This window comes from Danio rerio, chromosome 18 (genome assembly GCF_049306965.1).
Source record: "Danio rerio strain Tuebingen ecotype United States chromosome 18, GRCz12tu, whole genome shotgun sequence".
Taxonomy (NCBI): domain Eukaryota; kingdom Metazoa; phylum Chordata; class Actinopteri; order Cypriniformes; family Danionidae; genus Danio; species Danio rerio.
Genome location: NC_133193.1, coordinates 19,913,748 through 19,931,350, shown reverse-complemented (window position 1 = coordinate 19,931,350; position 17,603 = coordinate 19,913,748). Strand labels below are relative to the sequence as shown.

The window sequence follows — 17,603 nt, the reverse complement described above, 5'->3', positions numbered from 1 at the left end:
GTTGTCCTTGTGTTCATGTGGGTTTACTCCGGGTTTTCCAGTTTCCCCCTCACTCCAAAGACATGCAGATGAAGTGCATCGGATAAACTAAAATAGGCCATAGTGTATTATGTGTGTGTAAGTGAGAGAGTGTTCGGGTATTTCCTAACACTTGGGGTTAATTGGTGGTTCATTGCACTGTGGCAACCCCTGATAAATCAGAAACTACGCTAAAGGAAAGTAAAAAGTAAGAACCACTTAGGAGTAAATAGTGAGGGTGAACTATCCCTTTAAGACATGTTTTCATAACAGACATCTGGGGATGTTATCAAAACATTAATATAGTAAGTTTATTTAAACTTCATGCAAACAGCTCATCCATTCATTTCCTTCGGCTTAGTCCCTTTATTCATCAGGGGTCACCACAAAGGAATGAACTAACAACTTATTCAGCATATGTTATACGCAGTGGATGCCCTTCCAGCTGCAACCCAGTACTGGGAAACATCCACACTCATTCACACACATACACTATACGGCTAATTTAATTTATTCAGTTAACATATACAGCATATCTTTGGACCGTGGGAGAAAGCGGAGCACATGGAGAAAACCCACGCGAACACGGGGAGAACATGCAAACTTCTCACAAAAATGCTAACTGGCCCAGTCGGGAATTGAACCAACGACCATTTTGCTGTGAGGCGACAGTGTTAACCACTGAGCCACAGTGTCACCCGGCTATTAAAACATATAAATTAAATGAAAGACGTTTTCACACATAAACTGCAATAAGTTTCTTTTAATTTCGTGAAGTTCAAATATTTTTAACGTGAAAATTTTGACAGATGGACAGTTTCTAGCGCTACCTCAGATGTTCCCACACTCTGAAGTAGCCTTAGCTTAAGTCGTTTCAGAAATAGCTAATACTTTAAACACGTTTTAAAAGCATTCTGAAGGATCATACGCGAGCAAAGAAGTTAGAACTAGATAAAGAAATGACCCCAACATTTATTTTTTAATTGGGAAGGGGGTTCAGACTCTGCCACAATTCAACACGTTACATTTTTTTAAATTCATAAAATCTACGAATATTATGCTCACATCCAGCCACTGATGAGTTAACAGTTTATATGGACTCAAAAGTGAAAGTAACGTTAGTGTCATCTGGCTGTGGCTCTGAACTCAGCGTGGTCTTCTCGTGGTTCTTTACGCGCGGAGAGAGCTGTAGGCGGGTGTTGTATGTACAGCGGCTTAACATACAGAAGAGGTGACATAAAGAAAGGGAGTTTCCGACGCTTTTGGGTGGACGGTGCATAGAAAAGGGGGCGATTTTACTACTTCGGTCAGTATCCTGCACGCCTGGAAGTGTCAGCGGTCATATCTTCAGGGTTAAGCAAACACTTGCCTGTTTACTGAAAGTCCTCTGCAGATGGTTCCCACTGAGGCAGACTAGAACATCGAATCGAAAGGTTTGTGGCTTGTTTGATTTCGTGCTTTGAATTGTATCGCGTGTTGTGTGGGAATTCAGATCAACTGCGCAGACTGAAAGATCGCTTCTGGTTAGATAAGATCAGATTACTGGTCAATTTACTAGATGTTCTGACAACAATATCTGATCGATTCAGAAAGACTTGTGTGTAGTAAAGCCGATAGCACGCATGTGAAGGCTGTACACATTTTCTTTAATGTAATTTTATATGAATGCACTCTTCTTGATACTTATTCATTGCTTTATTGATGTATATATTTTCCAAGTACTAATATAGATATCAGTTTATTATGAATGTCGGAATCATTGATGATATCTTCATTGTTTTATATAGGCCTATGTATAAACTGAATAACATGATGTTATATAGACTATAACATCAATGATTCTGCCATTCATCATGAATTGATAAATAACAATTAGGCTCATGCTTTATTGATAATTCTTGTCATTTCAATAAGCCACTATAAATTTTAATATGGTGGTTGGAATAAAAATTTAATAATCAGATGTGTAAATAAATGTTGAAAAAAAGAGGGAATTTCCTCAATACTTCATTATTTTGATTTGAACATTAATTTATTTCTGAACATAAATGTATTTGTTTAGTTCCTGTTATAACAAAAATAATAATGCATGTTGTAAAACCAATATTTTGGACCAATGAGAGACTTTTTAACATTGTGAAAACAAACAAAACAACAACAAAAAGAAAATACTTAAAATAGATAAATGAATAAATAAATAAATAAATAAAAAGAAACACCATGACTCATATTTTACTATTAAAAATATTGTTTCAGAGGTAAGTTATGCAGTATTTCTAAAATTCGGTAAAATAGGCTAATATTGTAATGGTGTTTACAAAATTATGTAATGTAAGCATATAATATTGGCCTTTTATGGCCGATAAAGCGCTACAAAAGATTATTATAACAATAAGAATCTGTTTTAAATTGACATAAACATCATAAATATCTAGTATTTCACAGATTTCCTGTGCTCATCTCAGATTTAAAAAGATAAAAAAATCTGCAATCGATTTGGAGTAAATCATAAAAAGGATTGCGAAATAGAGAATTCTGTTAAAATAATTAAATTATTGCATCATATAAAATATGATGTTACACCGAGGATATGATTTGTTCAGCTGGACTTTTGGACTTGATGTTTCCTTTACATGCTTATGCTTTAAACATTTATATATTTATTGTAACATGTGTTACATATATCCATATCCAAGAAAATGCTAAAGACATTTCTGATTAATCTACCAAAAATGCAGCCGCACATTCTGCTCTTCATGCTCATCACATGACTATTAGTCAGAAACCTGCTGTCTCTGTCAAGATGCCATTATATTCCCTAAAGGATAAAAGGGAATTTATTTTTTTTCCTTTCGAAAGAAACAAAAAGAGACAACATCTGGATTTGTTTTACACATCTGCACAAGTTCTGTAGGCGAAAACAGTGGAACATTATGATAGAGCTTCAGCCCTTCAGATGAACAGTGACCCCCATTCCTGCTTCACTTTAGGTTTTTACAACTCCTTCTTGTTTTTTCTTTTCTTTGCCCATTAAAATCAGATGTGCCAGATCAGCCTTTTTTGGATATTGAAATATTTTACCATCCAGACGGAGTAAATGAATTCAGATGTGTCATCCCTGACCATTTACAAATGATTTGTGGTCAAAAATCACTCTAAGAGATACATTTGTGAAATAACAACAACAAATGTATGTTTACATGATTAAACCAGACAACATTTAAGTAGTTTCAAACTACCAAAAATGTCAGTACAGTTCATTTTGTTTAATTGCAGAGTTCAACATTAAAAGTTGTCAGTGCAGATGTCCCAAAATGTTATTCCAAAGCATCAATAAAGAATAAAGACGCTTGTGAATTACAAGCCACAGAGAATCTCTGTTAAAATGTCACTCTCACCCACAAAATCAAACCCAGGCTCATTCTGAAAACGTACCGCTATATACATTTCTACAAAGCGCCAAATACATCCCGGGAGGTAAGTTTTTTTTCTTTTACTGTTTTTGTTTTTAAGGATCCACCAAAGGCCGCTTACTACACTTTTTCAGATCTTAAATTTCTCTCACGAGTGCCGTTCACGCCTCTTGTACCCATGTAAATCAACCAGAGGCAGCTGTGTACGCTTTTTCAGATCTAAAAATTCTCTCACGAGTGCTATTCACACCTGTTGTTCTCACGTAAATCCACCAGAGGCCGCTGTCGACTGACTGAATGACTGACTGACTGACCCACGCTCCTCCTTTCCTAAGCCCAACCAGAAGTGTTTTCAGTAGCACCAATTGACCCGCTCACACCCTTCCCTAAACCCAACCAACTTAGTTTTAAAATGCAATCCAGAAAATGACAAGCCCTCACCTGATTTTTACCACATTCTCACCCTGTTATTTACTCTATTTTATTTTTTGGGTTCTGTTTTTGTCTTACCCACTTTCTGGAACTGTTGGCATAAGGCCAACTTCTTTCTGCATCTCAAGTGCACCGACATACATGGCGAGCTAAATGGACAAACTAGTAACGGTGGGAAAGCCGTCCTTTCAGAGGCAAGTGGTCAGCTGGTAAGCGCGAAAAGGAACGTCGTCATACTATCCCATAGCATTCGGTTTAAAGACGAAATCTTCTGGCTACATAATTTGCGCTCTCCAGAAATGTATATAGGGATACATTATATAGGGTATATAGGGAGTCGCAAGTGTACATTTTTTTTGTCAATAAATAATTTTCGGCATGAAATAAAAATCTATAATTTTGACCCATATGTGGACACTGTTGACATAAGACTGCTTTTGTGTTTCAAGATCACAAATATACAGCTATTAATCGACATATATTTTAAATATAAACTTGTACAACAGTTATAACATTTGTATAAATATACATTTATACAACTGTTAACCAACAGATATTTTTTGCAGGTGTTTAATAAAGTGTGAATTCTGTTTTTTTTTTTTTTTAGAACAAGAGGACCTAACAATTTCCTTTAATCAAGATCTAGATCACAGAAAAAACGTCCTAACATGGTCCAGTCCGAATGCTGGCTTCTCAGGGGGCTGCTGGGTAAGTAAAGTCCCATAATTAATTGATTAAAATGACAAGGTGTCAGATGTGGGAACTTTGGATAAGACGGTATTACTAGACATAAATATTTTATTTTAATAGTGGCCAAAAAACTTCTATTGATTAATCACTTCCTTAGTAAACCAACAAGAGTCTCTTGTGCATTTACGCAAATAAGATAAACAAGACTGATGGGTTCGAATATCCGAGAAATTCTCTGTGAGCCAAATTAAGCAATATGTTTCTTAAGAGTGAGTGTGTGGTTTTAACATCTGCATATCTGCGCACTTGTTTCTTCTGAAATGAGTGTCAAGCTAATTGTATGTTTGAGCTTCTGCATATGTTGCTGCCACCGAAGGACTCAGACGTTACTATTAGTGTCACCACTTCCTGTTCAGGAGAAAGACAGAGAGAAAGAACGAATGAGACAGATGCATAAGGTAAAAGAGAGGACAAGGAGGGGGATACCAGGCCAAAGAAGCCAGAATAACTCGGACGGGAGGTTGGGGGGTTGAGCGGTTGGACGCCAGTAAATAGCCCAGGTTTTGTGGCATAACAAATTCCTCCGTCCCTCGGAAGTCTGTTTCATGGTCTCTGAGACTTTGCTGACTGCCAGTCTCTGGGTAACTGGCCTGCAGTGCAGCTCCACCACAGAGGCAAACCGCACTGATCCACTGCAAAGTGACAGATGACTGCCGGTGCCCTGTGTTTCCACCCCAGGCCGGCCAGTCACAATCACTTATCTTTAACAATAGGAGCTCCAGTTAAAATAGATGCAGGATCAGCCTCAGGTTTGCTACCACAGATCATGCTTTTGATCTTGATCATATCGTGCATATTATGTCTGCTTTTGACCACATGTGGGTTGCAGAAACTTGTGTTGTGGCATCACGGCTGGTGCGTTACATTTATTACATTTTTTGTGTGGTTGCGTTGTTTTATTGTGTTAGAAGATATTGAAGCATCAATATAGGGACGATTGAGATGTTGCATTTGTGTTTCTTTTTTTCAGCAGAGCTCAATTGTTTTTATGCTGAAAAATTGAGTATCTTTTTCTTTGTAAGTCGAGCTGTGGTTTGAGGTTTGCGTGTTGTCACAGTACCTTTGATACTTTATACGAATTCATGCGTCATTGCCTTCAAAGAAATGACCTGTCTCTAATATAGGCTACAGCACAATCAGCAAAACGTAAACAATAATATGAGTATCATCGATTAATTGAAATCAAAGATTTAAAAAAGGTATGCATTTTACTTGAATATTAGTATTAATTCTATACAGAGGACCGAATTAAAATCCACAAGCCTTTTTACTATGGAGAAAAAGTTTGCGTGATTAAATAAGCCCTAAGAATCTGTTGGTGCATCCAAAATTGCATAGTATTTACTGTAAAAAACTGTATGTTTGCTTTGTAGAAGAAAATGTTATAGAATAACAGTTCCCAACAGGGGAGTCCCGGTCCTCAAGGGGGCCTCAGTGAGCTCTGTAGGGGAGTCGAGTCATATTTTTACATTTTTAGCAGTGGAAAATTAGGAGAACGATCACGTTGCCTTAGCTCATTTTATCCCCTGGTTCACCAAAAAAATGGACAAATTTGTAATTCGTCCTCAACAAAAAAACACCAAGTCTCACTAATAGTAATGACCCAAGCATTCTAGACCCAGGTGAGTGAGCTTCAAACATTTCGGGTCACAGCACTAGCAATACTGGAAAGCAGAAATGCAGGAAATACCAAGATAGTTAGCTGAACTATTGTTTTATTCCATTTTCTCAAAGCAAAGAGTCCCTGATCCAGCCACAGTGCATTATCTGCGCCAAAGTTCTTGCTTATGAATGCATGAGGCTGTTTAAATAGTAAGACATTCTCAGACAACTCCCACTTATTGACCAAATTATTACTTACTGCCAGCAGCAATCCTCACACTGATCGATGAAGCGTAACAAATGACATGCAAGTGGTAAATTGTAATAGCCATATTATTTTTTCTCTTACACACCAGTGTGAATACTGATATTTTTGTTATTGAATTTCAAATAGGGCAAATTTAAAATGGACAAAGGCTTTCGTTTTTCAGTTACAAATGGCCTACTGATGTTTTGCTTTTATATTTTACATTAGGCTATTATTTGTGCATAAACATATCCAGAAATAGTAATAAACACACGGTTTGTTTGAAAACTACATTTTTGTCATTTTTACTGCAAATTCATATGAGCGATAATATCATTAAATGTGGTGGGGAGCTTTATAATATTTTCCAGGGGAAAAGGGGGTCTCAAAAAAAAAAAGTTTGCGAACCACTGATATAGCATACCTTAAAGGAACTTTGGTAGTTAGGATATAAAGATGAGCCGCGAGCCGTTTGAGAATTGTTTCAAATATGTGATGATTCAGATCAGTCTTTGGAAAAATTGACGTGGGATTTATTTTCTGTTCATCGTGCCTCTAAATGATTCATATACAAGTGTTGTTGTAGTGTTGGTAAGCGCTTATATGTTTACAGTGGTAACCCAAGAAACACTTTATCATTGCTGTTCATAAGCTCCACCTGCTGGCTGGAGTGAATCTGCATCTCATTTAGCTAGTCTGCTGTTTCCTTCAGATGAATTACTGGAAAGGTTTTCACAAAACTAAAGTCAGACTATTCTTCAGATTTGGAATTCTACAGTATAATTACTCATCAAAACTGCACATGCTGCATTCTGTTCAATTCATCTTTATTTTATAGCGCTTTTACAATGTAGACTGTGTCAAAGAAGCAGATTAACATAGAAGTTCTAGTAAATTGAAACTGTGTCAGTCCAGTTTTCAGAGTTGAAGTTCAGTTCAGTTCAGTTCAGTCGAGTGTGGTTTAATTTTCACTGCTGAGAGTTCAAACACTGAGGAGCAAATCGATCGATGCACAGCTCCACAAGTCCCAAACCAAGCAAGCCTGTATGCATGTATGCTATATGTTTGGATCACGATTAAAATCACTTTAAATTAAAAGAGAGGGCTAGCTCTCCTCAAACAAGCTTCATACAGTTCAATTTCTGAAACTAAGGCTGCAATATACTGACATATAAAAACAAAGGTCTATTTAGAGATAATTTGGTAGATTGATTGGGGTGATTGTGTATAATCTGCATAGAAATCAGACCTTTAACACATGCCAACGATAAACGTTTACTCATGCTTTAATGTTAGGTGGTATATTGGGTCAATCTCAGTTTACAACAGTTTGATTGAGATTGCATAATCCAGCTAATCGTAGGCATGAGCCATGCTTTATATTAAGGGCTTTAAAATGACTTATAATTAATACATGTGGTTTGAAGCTGTGGTGGTTTATTCTGCTTTGGCAACCCCTGATAAAGTTGGGAAAAAACTGAAGGACAGTGATTGAGTGAGTGAGTGAGTGAGTGAGTGAATGAGGGAGTTGAAGCTGTTGCCCCTTCAGATGCTCTGGCTACTTAGTTCATGTGTTTGAGGTCTGCTGTTTTTTTCTAGCTTACAATTTAGAGGTTTATTCTTCAACTATAGATGTTATAACATCATGGGGAAAATTCCATTTAATTAAAAAAAAATTATGGACAAAAAGTTTAAATAAATCAGTAGTGAGCCATATAAATCTGTTGGTGCAGCCAGGCTATTGACCTTATTTTGCAATGCGGAAGTGCGCTTGTTTTTGCCATTCAGTTGCCTAGAGAAGAAATGACTAGGAACAATAAACAGCAGAAAATGGTCAAACTACTTACTCTACAAGCAATTGTGTTCATGAATATACAGGCAAAGTGCAATAATATAATAAGAAAATATCGGTTTGCATCAATTGCATACAGTACTATACAGTCACAGCTATTCCTCGAGGGACAAGTTAAGATAAAAACAAATTATAATATGGCAATCTTTAAATGGGATTTTTGCTATTCAGTAGGCTATGTCTTGAAACAGGATTTAATAAACTTAACCAACAAAGCCACTGCTGTTGCTTTACAGTATGCACATTATAAACTGAGCTGCCCCAGAAATATACTAATTGTAGGCCAAACTAGCCATTAGTTTTTTCCAGCACTTGAGCATGGTGTACATATTAGTACATTTGGTACAGATAATTTTTTGTTTTTGCAAGTATTAATCATTTTGCACATCTTTTGAATACCACTGGGTTATTAAAATCATTGCTTCCATGTAATTATTAACCATTGGTATCAGACTTTTTATGTTATTTCCAATAGCACTAAATCAACCCAATATCAGCCAATAAATATCAGATACATCCTTATTCATTAGTGTATGTTTGTAAAGTATTTACAAAGCCATCAAATCTGACTATTCTAATCAAAATCAATTCATTTGATTTGTTTATTTCATGTTAAATTTAAGTACAAAAAAATAAATTCAATCATGATTGGCAAAATGTATGATCTTTAAAGCCTACATTTTTCTTCTTCTCTCTCTTTAGGTTTTATTTGTCTATTACCAGTGTGCAGTAGTGCAGCTCCAGATCTCTGTGGACCTCTGAAAACAGTCCAAGACAGTCTAAATGCAACCTTAAGGAGACGTTATATGGTAAATAGATGCCTTTTACTTTAAATCATAGCGTTATATTATAGAAAATGAGAATATTAAATGCTAAAAAATTACTATTAACAAACCGTTATTAACTATGACTTCTGCCTTAACAAACTCCTAATTTGCTACTTATTAATAGTGTATTATTATGAAGATATGCAGAATATTTGCTTTGTAAGTGCAATTAAACAGCCAATGTGTTAATAATAAGCATGTGTATAAGTAACTAGATGATTGTGATAATATGTACCTATACTAAAATGTTAATGACATTTATAACTCAACCATTTGTTTTTACCTGAACAAAAGTTGGGTTAAAATAATTCAGAATCAACGTAACATGTATATGAAGTGAACATCATTTAAATGCCTTGTATTTGACCGAATGAAAGCTTTGTCAATGAAAGGTTTTCTATTTATATTTACAGAAAATGCACTTTCCCATTAATTACACTGTCCAAGTGCGTTATGAGGAGGTGTTCAGACTGCGAAACATCAGCAGACTGGTGGTAAGCCTTTATCCCACTGACACTGTCCCCAAACCAACCCTCTGACTCAGTTTCCACCATGGCCATAAGCCACACTCTCCACAACGTCCCACACCAATTAGCTCATTTTTCCTGTTTGTCACATATCAACACAGATTTGAGACTCATGACTTACAATACAGTCAGATTAGAGTCACGGTTTTTAGGGCTTCCTGAAAGATTTGAGGGCTGTGACTCAGCATTTTTGAATACAGGGTGAATCGCAAACAAACCTGCTCAGGCTTATTTAGATCTGGAGGGGAAAATACAGCTAAACATTTTAGTATTATAGGATTATATCAAAATATTTTGAATGTAATTTTGCACTGTGTTTTCTGGTAAGATTAGGATAAACTGAAAGGCAAATATTGCCACTGTGCGTATTTAAAGGGTCACGAAAAACCAAAACACTTTTTTTTAAGATGTTGACATATATTTATATATATATATATATATATATATATATATATATATATATATATATATATATATATATATATATATATACTGGCCATAGGGAGCACCGGGACACTGACGGTCAATCTGGCCACTGTGAGTCTGGCCTGCCCCCCTAATAAACTAATTAACTAATAAAATGTAAATAAAATGTATTTAAACAAATTGAAATATAATATTAATTATTTTTAAAAATCTGGGGAAAAAGCTGCAGCCATCTGTAGTTAAAAATAGATAATACTACGGGTCTATAAATATAGTAAGTTTTAAAAGTGGTGTTTTTTATAAATGTAAATCTTAATACAGTAAAAAAAACATTAAACCCATATGATCAGCATTTATTAATCTTATTTATTTATTGAATTTATTTTTTGAATTGAATTTTCATTATTATTAATTTTAATCATTTATTCTTTACAAAACTTTGAAACAGTGTATGAAAGATTGATCTTATAAATATTTATCCACATTTTTTATTAATAAATATTAGAAAGTGTTTTTAGGATGACACGGGGGCGCAGTGGGTAACGCTTTTGCCTCACAGCAAAAAGGTCGCTAGTTCGAGCCCCGGCTGAGTCAGTTGGCATTTCTGTTTGGAGTTTGCATGTTCTCCCCTGTGTTTATGTGGGTTTCCTCCGGGTCCTCCGGTTTCCCCCACAGTTCAAATACGTGGTATAGGTGAAGTGAATAAGCTAAATTAGCTGTAGTGTATGAGTGTGCATGTGAGAGTGTATGGGTGTTGAGTGTATGAGTGTATCCCATTGCTGGGTTTCGTCTAAAAGGGCATCCACTGCATAATAACATATGCTGGATAAGTTGGCGGTTCACTCCACTGTGGCAACCCTAGATTAATAAAGGGACTAAGCAGAAAAGAAAATGAATAAATTAAGTTGTAAAAGTAGTGTTTTTTATAAATGTAAATCTGAATACAGTAAATAAAATACAGTAAACCCATTTGATCAGACATTTATTGAATAGTTAATGTTATTTATTTTACTATTATTCATTTTATTATTTCATTCATTATTTACTAATCTACAAAATAGTCTATGAAAGATTGATTCCATAAATATCTTGCCACATTTTTGTGTTAAAGTAGTAAAAAATCCTATGATCATTCTATATAAGTTTCTTTTAAAATGGCAAATAATAATAATAAGAAGAAATATAAAGAAATTAAATGAATCCAGATTAAAATGTCGTTTTATTATTTGTTATTAATTCTAGAATTTCCAACTTTATTATAATTGTAAAATAATTGATCAAACTGGTGTTATTTCAGCTTTTTTCAACCTGACTTTGCATAAATCCTTTGACCTAAACAAAAAGATTGTAAAAGATATGGACGTAGTATCCGTGACGTCACCTATAGGTTTCTGAAGATCGAAAGGAAGCTAAAAGTAGGCAGGGCCAACCAGCGCCATTTTGTTTGCGTGTCATTGCACCAACCGGGGGATACCAAACAAGGGCAAAGAGGCGGAGCGTGAGTGGTGCTACAGACGCCTGCTAGCATTTTGCTTAGATGGGCTTTTCTTTGGAAGAAATGCTTAACACTACATTACTCATGTTCTGACCACATGTGCTTGGTTGTACACTATATCATTAAAGTGTTTAGTCTTTTTAAAACACTGTTGTGTTTTCTACAGAAGGAAAACGCAAATTACTTCCAAATACTTCAAATATAGTCTGTGTTAGTAAATGCAAGGCTGCTTATGAAATCCATGCATAACCCTGTATGACAACGCTTCAGATGACTGTTCTAGAGCCTACAGCTAATCAATCTGTCAGATTCTGGAGTGCTTTACAGGTCTAAAGAAAAGTATTTATGATCAATGATCTTAAATAAAACAAAAACATTTAAAAAGATGGTATATAAGTAAATAATTTCACTCACCTGGGAAATGGAGCCCACGTGTATGGTTTGTGAGCACAATTAAGTGCACACAGCATGCCATCCCATCTGATAATTGTAATAAATAATTCCAAAAAGCAACTGACTGTGTAAAGCCACATAAAACAAAACAAAAATACAATATATACGCCGAGTTCAGTGGCTAATCAGCTAGAATCAGCTAAGGTGACATGACGGCGACCAGCGAGAACTAGCTGTCACTCAAGTGGCCACGCCCTTAATTATGCAAACTTAATATAAATTAAAATAAAGGAAAATGATGAGTTATAAAAAAATTCACCCCCTTACAGTTATCATGAAGGGTTATAATAGCTGTATGATCAAAAATCGTTTTTTGTAACAGCCTGTAAACACCTTCTTTTCTGCTGTAAAGTTGGCCATTTTAACAGTGAGCTCAATAGAAATGTGCTCTATTATGGAGCCGGGACTAGCAGAATTTCGATGAATTGCAGTTTCATTTACTTCCGTATTAGCTTTACGAGGAAGAGCGGAGGGTTGCCGCTTGCCTAAACAATTTTACTGGAAACTGATGCTGAAAATTAATACATGCCTGTATATCACAAGCGAATCACAAAAAGTTGAACGTTTCCCAATTGTTATTGTTCCTCTGCTCCTCATTCCTTCAACCGTCTTATCTTCAGTCTAATCTCTCGCTTTGTGTTCTCTAGAATACGAGTAATGAAGAAGAGCCAGTGCTGCCGAGAGATCTCCAGGATTTGTGGCTTTACGTGAGTCAACAGGGCATTAAGAAGGTCTTACGGGTACTGCCAGAGAGGCATCCAACGCGGCGTAAATACCTCTCTGATCTGGAGAATCTCTTTAAAAAATTTGAGACGGTTTTTAAAGAAGGGAATCACGAAGACCAAGAGGTTAGAACAATGATATCATTTGACTTTATAACAGCTTATTATAAATCATACTATTAGTGCTATCAGGCTCACAGTCAGCTTGACATTTTTGCTTTGTTGACATTTGTTATGTGGTAATCAGTGTGTCTTTGTATGCTTTCAGAATGTCAGAGAACGTCCAGAGAGCTTACAAACCATCTGGGATCACTTGACGGAACAAGATTATAAAGGATGGAAGTCAGTCACACCCAAATCAATCCTTGATAACTGTTATCGGACCATGCTTTGCCTGTTTAAAGAGTGCTTCACAAAAGAGGATGACAATTATGATTGTAAGTGTGTTTCTATTGTATATACTAATGGAACTACCTTTTTGCTTTTACATTTGAGAGACTGTAAATGAAACATCGATCTAACAAACGTTGAAAGAAATCTATGTTTTTATCCATGTACAGTTAAAGGGAGAATTATTAGCCCCTCTGTTTATTTTTTCCCCAATTTTTGTTTATTGGAGAGAAACATTTTTCAACACATTTCTTAACAGAATAGTTTTAATAACTCATTTTTGATAACTGATTTATTTTATCTTTGCCATAATGACAGTAAATAATATTTGACTAGATATTTTTAAGACACTTCTATAAAGCTTAACGTGACATTTAAAGGCTTAACTAGGTTTATTAGGTTAACTAGGCAGGTTAGGGTAATTAGGCAAGTTATTGCATAATGATGGTTTGTTTTGTAGACTATCGAAAAAAAATTATAACTTAAAGGGCTATTAATTTTGACCTTAAAATGTTTTTTAAAAATTAAAAAATGCTTTTATTCTAGCCAAAATAAAACAATTAAGACTTTCTCCAGAAGAAAAAAATATTATCAGACATACTGTAAAAATTTCCTTGCTCTGTTAAACATCATCTGGAAGATATTTAAAAAAGAAAAAAAAATCAAAGGGTGGCTAATAATTCTGACTTCAACTGTATTTGTGTATGCATTGTTGAAAAAATGTCAGATGGGAATGTCAAGGTGGCATAAAATCTTAAAATGTGCAAAAAAAATCATATGAAATGAATTAGTAGATAGTACAGAGAAGAAAACGTGTTCATAAACTATGCCAGAAGCCCAAATACTGAATGCATTTTATTAGTAAATAATATTAGTTAATTTTTGTTTTTAGTTAAATACAGTCATGATTTACTCATTTGTTCACTTGTTTTTATTTAAGTCATGACTAGGCCCACACAGAACTTGCGCTCACAGAAATCTGCAGATTTTCTGCCCATTATTGAGTCTATGTATTTACTTGTGTAAAATTATGTACATTTATATTCATTCAGTTTTAAATGACTTTCAGTATTATTATTGACTTGTATAAAAATGTTTATATGATATATTTACAATACAGTTTGTAAAGTAATACTTTTTTATTGTCTTTTTGTCTTTTAGAAGCTATATTATACGAGAGACTTGCTTTGTTTACTAAATAAGTGGAGCTAATTAGATAAATAAAATAAAACCAATTAAATAAAAAGTTAAGAAGGTAATATTTTTCATTTCATATATTAAGGTTTGGTACGACATACTTCCAAAATTATTCTACATAAATCCACAGATTTTTGACAAAATTCTCAGCAGAAATAGCAAAAAAATGGCCACAGATTCTGTCTGTGACAAAATAAAGATTCTGCTACCATTTATTCTCCCTTCACTTGTTCCAAACCTGTTTGAGTTTCTTTCTTCTTTTGAACAGAAAAGGAAGATATTTAGAAAATAGTTAGAAATCAGTAACCATTGACTTCCATTGTATTTTTTTTTCTATTATGGATGTCAATGGTTTCCAGTATTTCGACATTTTTCAAAATATCTTTTTTTGTGTTCAACGGAATAAAAAAAAAACTCATGAAGGTTTGGACTCACTTGAGTGTGAGTAAATTGTAATTGTTGTGTGAACTATACCTTTATGGGTTTTTTTTTGTCATAGTAAATTGTAGCAACAGTTTAATTAAATTATGGCTGCAAATTAAGACTTTATTCTCATTTTTTTTTTTAATTAAACATAGTATTGTATAGCAATGCGGTAGCGCAGTGTGTAGCACAATCGCCTCACAGCAAGAAGGTCTTGGTTAAAGCTTCGGCTCGGTCCATTGGGATTTCTGTGTGGAGTTTGCATGACCTCCCCCTGTGCGTGGGTTTCCTCCCAGTGCTCCTGTTTACCCCACAAGTCCAAAGACATGTGCTGTAGGTTAATTGTGTAAGCTAAACTGTGTATGTGTGTGATTGAGTGTGTATGGGTGTTTCCCAGTGATGGGTTGCAGCTGAAAGGGCATCTGCTGCGTAAAACATATGCTGGATAAGTGCCGGTTTATTCTGTTGTGACAACCCTAGATTAATAAAATAAATATAATAGAAAGTAAATGCATAGTATTGTATAGTATTAAAATAGTATTAAATATTAATTCATTTATTCATTTTCTTGTCGGTGTAGTCCCTTTATTAATCCGGGGTCACCACAGCGGAATGAACCGCCAACTTATCCAGCACGTTTTTACGCACCAGATGCCCTTCCAGCCACAACCCATGTCTGGGAAACATACACACACACACTCATACACTCATACACTACGGACAATTTAGCCTACCCAATTCACCTGTACCGCATGTCTTTGGTCTATGGGGGAAACCGGAGCACCCAGAGGAAACCCACGCGAACGCAGGGAGAACATGCAAACTCCACACAGAAACGCCAACTGAGCCGAGGTTCAAACCAGTGACCCAGCGTCCCTCTTGCTGTGTGGAGACAGCACTACCTACTGCGCCACTGCGTCGCCCCAGTAATAAATATATTGTTTTGTTAAATAATATATATAATGCCCACAGTTTTTGAATTTGTTTACTCATTTTACTTAAATCATGGCCTCAAGTTAAGACTTGTTCTTTCGTTTTAGTAAATTTAATCCAACTAATTTTGCTCTCAGAGCTGAAACTCATTTTATTCACACATGATACAACATTCAAATTTTCAGCACACTTAACAGTTTCGAACTGAAACATAGCTATTGATTGGCTATACATTTATCTCTGTTTAAACCCACTAAATCAATTCATCCAACAAAGACTGCATGTTTTTTTGGATCTGGATTTTTTTGGGAATTACGGTTCCAACTTACTCATTGGTGTTTTTTTGGGGGGGTTGAGGTAAGACAGTTGAGGTCCATCTAATGATTGTCACCACTTGGAAAGTTTCAGGGAATTTTTGGCCTCCAACCACACATAGGGTTCTCCCACCAGTCCGCTAAATATTTGTTGATAACCTTAGTTGCGCAACCCCAAAATTTATGCACAGTAGCAAAACAAATAGTCGGAAAATGTTGCTGTTTGTTGATGCGTGTCTGTGGTCGACCGTCAGCCTTTGTGAATGACAAAAAATAAAAAAAACTAGGGTATTGAATCAACGTCTTTATCCTTTACATGATGAATGAGACGTTGCCATGATTCAGGCTTTGAGGTTTTCTAAGGACGTAGAGTACCTTAGAAAGCAAAGCCCACATGCTTTTACTCGCCTGGACATGCCTGGTCTGTGCTTTTTCCCCAATTCTTTGTCATATCTTTAACTGTGGTTAGCCCAAACATTAATGTTAATAACATGACAATGTTTTTTTTTTAACTGATTCTATAAGAGATTCTTCTTTCTCTGTGCTCATTTCTAGATTGTGAAGTCTATAACAGGAGGAAAGAAAGGAAAACAACATAGCAGCAGATCTAAGCGGATCTAATCCTGTCTCCGTGTTGCTGTTGTAGGGTGTTAACTGGTTTATGTAGTGACACGCAGCATGCTTGTGTGCCTCTTGTCCTATTGAAGTCATGGACTGCCTCCACCGGTGTTTGCCATATTGAAAAACACAGCAGCAGTCAAACCACTTGGAAGACACTCTACTGACCCTGCAGCTATTGCTGTCCGTCATTCAAACCTCCATACATCCACCCGCCCGCCATCTTGCATATTTATGCAGCATTTTGCTAATAAATCTTCATGTGTGCAGTGCACTGTGCGTGTGCTTTTATGGAGGAGAGCAGCTTTGGCTAATTGCTGTAGCATTTTATATTGGTTGTTTCCACAAAAAGTCTTTGCACTGTGACTTTTATTTCTGAGGAAATTAGATATTTTTTCACATGCCAAAGCAGTATGTTAGCATTGCCGTGTTGTAAATGTCAGTTAGGTGAGATGTAAAAAAACGTGGAGCTTCTTTTTGTACACATTTCATTAGCATGCAAATCTTGTGCTGACTGCTGGCTTAGTCGGCACTGTTGCTTTTACCCGGAGGCTGTTTACTTTTGTGCTTTATTGCTGTTTCAATGTTGAAAGACTGCACCAAAGTACTCCTGTTAAACTTTTTTTTCTAAAAGATTGATCGAGAGGGTTTGATATCAGGTTTGCATATGTTTTATACACAGATTTTTTAATGTAGGTTATTTATTTGGACTCCTGCCACAGAATGTTCTGGTAACTGTTGTAACTTGGCTTAGGGAATAAACTTCTCACTATCACCCCCGAGTGTTCAGAATGTGTCATTCTGGATTTGGTTTCATTTCAGATACACTGTCAACTTTCACTTACATGCCTGTAGGCCTACCTGTTTTATACTTTAATGTTTTTATTATAAGCTTTGAAACATTACATAAAGTATTAATTCAGATTCAGATATAAATATCCAGGAACATTACAGAATTGCAAAA

General features: G+C 35.5%; 1 protein-coding gene across 2 annotated transcripts; it reads left to right on the top strand.

The window, feature by feature from the left end:
• Positions 1-1,190: 1,190 nt before the first annotated feature.
• Positions 1,191-17,414, top strand: il34 (interleukin 34). 2 transcript variants are annotated; one of them, NM_001128701.1, is given in 7 exon segments: positions 1,191-1,451; positions 4,471-4,571; positions 9,017-9,123; positions 9,555-9,635; positions 12,690-12,890; positions 13,033-13,201; positions 16,577-17,411. In NM_001128701.1, coding segments are annotated over 6 exon segments (642 nt in total). In that variant the 5' UTR covers positions 1,191-1,451; positions 4,471-4,531; the 3' UTR covers positions 16,621-17,411.
• Positions 17,415-17,603: the final 189 nt, after the last annotated feature.

Excerpts from the sequence above, each read along its gene's own strand:
- il34 (XM_068214786.2), top strand. The coding sequence starts at position 4,532 with ATGGTCCAGTCCGAATGCTGGCTTCTCAGGGGGCTGCTGG. Across the intron at positions 4,572-9,016 it reads GCTTCTCAGGGGGCTGCTGG|GTTTTATTTGTCTATTACCA; the intron begins GTAAGTAAAGTC and ends CTCTCTCTTTAG. Across the intron at positions 9,124-9,554 it reads CCTTAAGGAGACGTTATATG|AAAATGCACTTTCCCATTAA; the intron begins GTAAATAGATGC and ends TTATATTTACAG.